Source organism: Urocitellus parryii, chromosome 12 (genome assembly GCF_045843805.1).
Source record: "Urocitellus parryii isolate mUroPar1 chromosome 12, mUroPar1.hap1, whole genome shotgun sequence".
Taxonomy (NCBI): domain Eukaryota; kingdom Metazoa; phylum Chordata; class Mammalia; order Rodentia; family Sciuridae; genus Urocitellus; species Urocitellus parryii.
In genome coordinates, this window is record NC_135542.1 from 79,180,033 (window position 1) to 79,186,236 (window position 6,204).

At 44.9% G+C, this 6,204-nt stretch overlaps 1 protein-coding gene across 1 annotated transcript; it reads left to right on the forward strand.

Moving 5' to 3' along the window:
* The first annotated feature begins 4,485 nt into the window (after positions 1–4,485).
* Positions 4,486–6,003, forward strand: LOC113196726 (sperm motility kinase 2B-like). Its single transcript, XM_026408786.1, has one exon. The coding sequence runs from the start codon at positions 4,486–4,488 to the stop codon at positions 6,001–6,003; it is 1,518 nt and encodes a 505-aa protein (XP_026264571.1).
* The last annotated feature ends 201 nt before the right edge of the window (positions 6,004–6,204 follow it).

A 6,204-nucleotide genomic window follows, 5' to 3' on the forward strand; every position in this document is an offset into this window, starting at 1 on the left:
CTCAAAATAGGGCTCAGGGGTCCGTGCCCCTTTGTCATTGATCATTTGGCATTTCTATCCCATGGAGAGAGACTAGCTGAAGCACACCCTGAGCCTGGCACGCATCTCCTCATTCAGATCATCCTGTGGATCTTCCTGTTTCTACCCTTGATGCTGAGTTCCCTCTGAGACTGAGGGAGAAATGAAACTTTGGAAGAAGCCCATGGGCTCCCTAAGATCTTGGAGGGTGAGAATGAACTTTCTGTATCTCTGTGCCAGGTTGGGCTGCTTGCTGAAGGGGTTGTGATAAGCTACTTGCTCCTCAGAGATGCTTCCAAGAGTTCCCATCAGAAGTCTGTCAACACCAAACTGGCAGAGCAGTTCAGTTCATAGGGAGCGTGCTTCACCGTTTCCACGCGGAAACAAACCTCACCTTGTGACCCTCTTCCTTTAAAACTTGTGGGATTGGAACAAGGATGATTGTGTGTAAGCATTGTTCTTGAAATTTAATAAACTTGGTGAGTGCTACCACTGGTGTTTTATTAATGCACACTCACTTCTTGCTCAAATGTAGTTGTCTGGCACCTTTGCAAATGTGAAAGTTAAGCAGGATCCTTATTTACACAACTTCAAATCTGACACAGAGTAGGTGCTTTTTTATAAAAGCTTATGAACTAATTATCTGTTGAGGCACATCAAGTGGCGACTCAAGGCACTTCTCCAAATCAAGGAGCCCAGTAAAACACAAAACAAATGTACCAACAGCATCAAACAAGCCATCTGCATTTCTGTGATGGATGTGAAGTTATTTTGCTTTCTATTTTCTTGAATTTTAAGGTGAATTACTTCAATTCTCCATTTGTTCACATACATCAATATAGTCAAAATGTTCAAGGTACATGATATAACTAAGGGAGATTTTCTAGGCGTGATTTAAAATCATTCAGACCTCAAATTATTCTTTCATTGAAATAAAATCTTCACCAGATGTCTCAAATAGTAAAGGATTACTAAATAAGTTGTAGCCTAATATTAATAGAAAAAAGTTATGAATGTTCCAATTATAACTCTCTTAAGTTGTCCATTAGCTCTACTCCAGGTAAAAAGGCTTTTCTTCTTTTCTGTAAAAAATTCCATAACAGATGTGAGGGAGCAATCGTATTCTTGGTAATAAGTCTTTGTACAATGAAAGCACTGTTTTTATTTTTGTTTTTTATTTTGTTTTTGTGCTGTGCATTCTGTAAATTATGTGGCAGTTGGTATCTTTAATCAATCAATAGAAACATTCTGCATCTATTGACATTTATTCTGGGGGCAGGCAAAAAAGGCTTGGTAAAAAGAAAAGAAATAGTTGAACCCATGTGTGACTTTAAAGCAGCTCTGTTGGCCCTCATCACTTTAAGCAAAGAAGATATGTTGCATGGTCTCTTCCCTAAAAACATTTTTGAAAAAAACAATGAGTTTCCATGAATTAGAAAAATAACATATTTGTAACGGTACCTATAGTTTCTTCCTCAAGACCTTTAATATTTTGTTGAACATGGTGTTCATTTGGATGAGTGATTTCCAAAGCATATAATAAGAGATTTCTCTATGTGTTAGTCAGCTTTCTGTGACTGTGACAAAATATCAGAGAGAAATAACTTATAAGAAGGAAAGAATTATTTTGGCTTACAGTTTCTGAGGTTTTCATCCATAGTCACTAGGCTTCATTGCTTCTGGGCCTATAATGAGGTAGTACATCATGGGATGACTTCATAGTACCCCATGAAGTCAGCAATTAAAAATACAGGAAGGGCCTGGAGTCTCAATGTCTCCTTTAGGCACATATCTGCAATAATTAAACTCTCTTCCAAGTAGGTCCCACCCCCTAAAGGTTCCACTACCTCCCAATAGCTCCATGGACTGAAAACCAAACTTTTACACACAAACTTTTGAGTAATATTCCAGATCCAAATCATAGCATGTAATTATTTGCAGTCTATATATGTTATTAATCTAATATATTAAAGAATACCTAGCTCTTGTAGATAAAGGGTTTGCTCTAACTCCTTCAATGGTCAAGGCAAACATTTATGGTTTAGAAGAAAAGAACTAGTGATGTGAGTAGGGAGAGTGGCTATGCCGAGGAATTTTTTTATTTTTTTTTTTAGTACCAGGGCTTGAACTCAGGGGTGCTCGACTACTGAGCCACATCCACACCCCTATTTTGTATTTTATTTAGCGACAGGGTCTCACTGAGTTGCTCAGCATCTCACCATTGCTGAGGTTGGCTTTGAACTCACGATCCTCCTGCCTCAGACTCTTGAGTTGCTGGGATTACAGGCATATTCCACCAAGCCTGGTTGGTGAAGAACTTTTTAGCCAGCCTGAAAACAAGTGCTTTATCATCTCCACACCTCCCCTCCTCCATACCTTTCCGTTCTCCTGTTTGGGTGGATTTTATTTAAAATTCAGGTGCAGGAAATTTAGGTCTTTGAAGAAATAGTTTCCACTTTTTTGATTTTAAAGTGAAAGAAAACTAAGTGCCTCATTAAGTTGCCAAGGATGGATCTGAATTGGCAATCCTCCTGCCTCAGCCTCCTGAGCCTCTGGGATTATAGGCGTGTGCCACAGTGTCCAAGTGTATGGCAGTGTTTTAATGAGCTTTTCCATCACTGTGGCCTTGATACCTGATAAGAACAACTTAGAGAAGGAAATATTTACCTGGGGATCACAGCTTCAGAAGACTCAGACCACAGATGGCCAACTCAATTGCTCTGGGCCTAAAGTGAGGCAGCCCATCATGGGGGAAGGGCCCAGCAGAGGAAAACTGCTCACCTAAGGGCAGCAAAGAGGTAGAGGCAGAGACAGAAATAGGGTGGAGCAAGGGTCATAGGGTCACCCTTCAAAAACGGTCAGGTGGGGCATGACCCGAGTGACCCACCTCCTCCAGCCAGGCACCCCCTACTACAGTAATACAACGGTCCATCCATTCGATGCAGGATGGGCTGATAAGGTTACAGTTTTCCCAATCCCACCATTTCTCTTCTGAATAACCCTACATTAGTACAGGAGCCTGTGAGAAGGACACCTCACATAGGAACCACAATAGGCTGCTGTAATCTCACCTTGGACACTAGGGCAGGAGGATCACACATTGAAGCCCAACCTGAGCAACTTAACAAGGCACTCTCTTACAAACACACAGACACACACACACACATACACACACACACCAAAAATCAACAACAACAAAAAAGAAATTTGGGGGGCTACGGAAATACTTAAGTTGTAAAGCACTTTCCTGACATACCCAAGGCCCTGGATTCAATGGTCAGTATGTCCAAAGAACACAAAACACAAACCAAAACAAAAAGCAGGGCTTGAGAGAATGTGGTCAACACTTCTGCCCCTCCCATCATGGAAGGATATAGCAACAAGACACTTTGACCTTGGACTTGCCAGTCTCCAGAACAGTGGGAAGTGGACTTCTATTGTTAATAAATTACCCAGTCTAAGGGGTTTTAATTAACAGTAGCAGATAGGGACCCAGGTGTGTTGGAACCCCTCCATTTCTTCCCCTAGTGGGAAGGACACTTTTGCTGGTTCTAGGATTGTTTACTTCCGTATTTGACCCCTCATCACTTTGAACATATCAACCCACTGCCTTTTGCATTCCCTAAGGTTTCTAGCAGGAAATCTGATGAGAACCTTGTTGGGAAATGATGATGAACTCTCCCTCCCTCTCAACCCCTTGGGTATTAATGCCCAGCTCTAGAGCATCTTAGGGAGCAGAGCATTGTTATAGCCTCCCTATGTGAGTGAAGTGCTACCATCCCTTGGGCTCAATCATTGTGGGTTGGAAGAAAGGGGAATGGAATACTTTTGAGTGTACGTATGATGAGGTCTTTAAAAGTTGAAAGTTAGTATGGATTTTCAGACTCCAAATGAAAAGACCATTGAAGTATCCTACCAGTTTTCATCTCTAAATATCAATAAATATCAGTCTGCATGACCCACAGAAAACAAAAAGCTTCTGGGATCCTATCTTCTTCTTTTCAAAGTCAAAAAGGTCCTGGAGGCCCCAAATTGAGATGACTCCTAGGGGCTATGCCCAAGGATGGCTGTGTCATTTCTTGCTCTGACATCACAAGGAGCCCCTGTGAGGTAATCTCAAACTCCTGCTATATAAGAGAGTGGCTGTGGGTGGGTTTTTGTCCATAAGTACAGGAAGCTCTTGGTAGTGACCTGTCGGACTCCCAGATAGCTAGTGTGTTTGGTGGTTGGTGGTTGGTATTTGGTATTTGTGGTGGTTTACTGTTGGTTTTTTGATTTTTTGATTTGGGATTTTTGTTTGGTGTTTTGCTTATTGGTTGTTGGTTTTGGTATTTTTCTTTTTTTTTTTTTTTTTTTTTTTTTTTTTTTTTTTTTTTTTTTTTTCTTTTTTTTTTTTTTTTTTCTTTTTTCTTTTTTTTTTTTTTTTTTTTTTTTAGCTAGCATCCCTAGTTGGTGTTCCGGTTTAGGATGCATAGACAGAGTAGTGAGAGTAGTGTAGTGGCTCAGGAGCCCAGCTCCTGCTACGAGAAGGCCTTCACGGACCATTATTGTGTCCTGAAGAACATTGGGGAGGGGAGCTTCGGGCAGGTGGTACTAGCCCGCCATCGCCTGACCGGGTTAGAAGTGGCAGTGAAAGTCTTGTCCAAGACAGTGGAGAAAGAAGCAGTGCTAGCTGAGCGGAATTGGTTGATAGACCTGGAACACCCATATGTAATCCAGCTCTTCCAAGTCATCGAGACCGACCAAAATATGTACCTCATCATGGAGCACGCAAGTGGGGGACAGCTGCGACGTTACATCCCGCACGCCGGTGGCCTACCAGAGGACCAGGTTCGCAGTGTGTTCAGGGAGATGGTGCATGTCGTGCATTACTGCCATGAGAAAGGGGTTGCACACCTGGACCTGAAGCCTGAGAACTTCGTGCTGGATGTCAAGGGTCACCTGAAGCTTATCGACTTTGGTCTGAGCATGAGCTTCACACCTGGGCAGAAGCTGACTGGGTTCAGGGGCACTCTCCTGTACAGCGCTCCTGAAATGGTTAAGGGTAAGGGATTCGAGGGACCCCCTGCTGACGTCTGGAGCTTGGGTGTCTCCTTGTATTTTATGCTTTCAGGGACAAGGCCATTTAAGATGAGCACTACTGAGGGGCTGAAGAAGCGAATCTTGGAGGTAAGCTACAGCATTCCCCCGCACGTGTCGGAGGAAGCCAGCGACCTCATCCAGCAAATCCTAACGCTGGACCCCAAACAAAGGCCTACTCTAGAGCAGATTCTGAGGCACCCATGGCTGACCCAGGATGAGCACTTCTCACCCAGGCTTCCCAGCCAGCTACTCCCGGAGCGGCCTGACCCAAACATTCTGACCATAATGCTTGACATGGGTTACAACCCTTATAAAGTCTGGTTGTCCCTGGCCAATCGCCAATTCGATGACGCCATGGGTACCTACCTTCTCCTCCAGCACCAGAAAAGCCAGAAGCCAGACTACGTGCTTGAGGCAAAGCCTGTGCGTCCTGGTGGTCGCCATCAGACGGCTGGGTCTTCCCCAGGGCCCCCTGCGGATCCTCCCCTGGTCCGCCCCAACAAATGCAATAGTGAGCCCGCCCTGGCCTTGCCCTGTGAGCAGCAGCCTGAGAAGGCCCAGCTATCAAGGCAGAAGCCTGCATGTGCCAGCGCACCTGTCCTTCCTCTCCACATGAAGACACCCCTTTCCAGCCGACCCCCCCAGAAGAAACCTGCGACCCAATGGCGTGTGTACCTTCGGCCCAAACCTCGTAGGGGAGTAGAAGGTGACAGCACAGCCTTCGCAGGGCAAGCCCATCAGAGAAACAGGGGCTGGAGGGGGATCACTAGGAGGATTGTCAACTCCCTTCAAAAATTGTGCTGCTGCATGCCGTGCTTCCGCCAAAGCAACGCTCCAGTGAACCCAGGTCACAGACGCCCTAGGTTCCGCAACAGAGTGGCTCAAGCAGATATGCCCAGGTGAGACAGACCAATGGACAGCCAGAGGCCCAGAGCTCTGAGCATCCCAACATCATGCCACCGGCCTTGGTCAGAAAACGGACTTCGACAGCTTCAGAACAGAGGTGTGCCCACTGGCTCAGGCTTCTCCATGCGGATTCCAGCCAGGAGCGCATCCAGATCTCCTCTACCCCCACTTGCCAGCGACATCAGAGACTTTCTCCTC

Bases quoted from the DNA above. Each gene is read 5' to 3' on its own strand.
- LOC113196726 (XM_026408786.1), top strand. From the start codon at position 4,486: ATGCATAGACAGAGTAGTGAGAGTAGTGTAGTGGCTCAGGAGCCCAGC.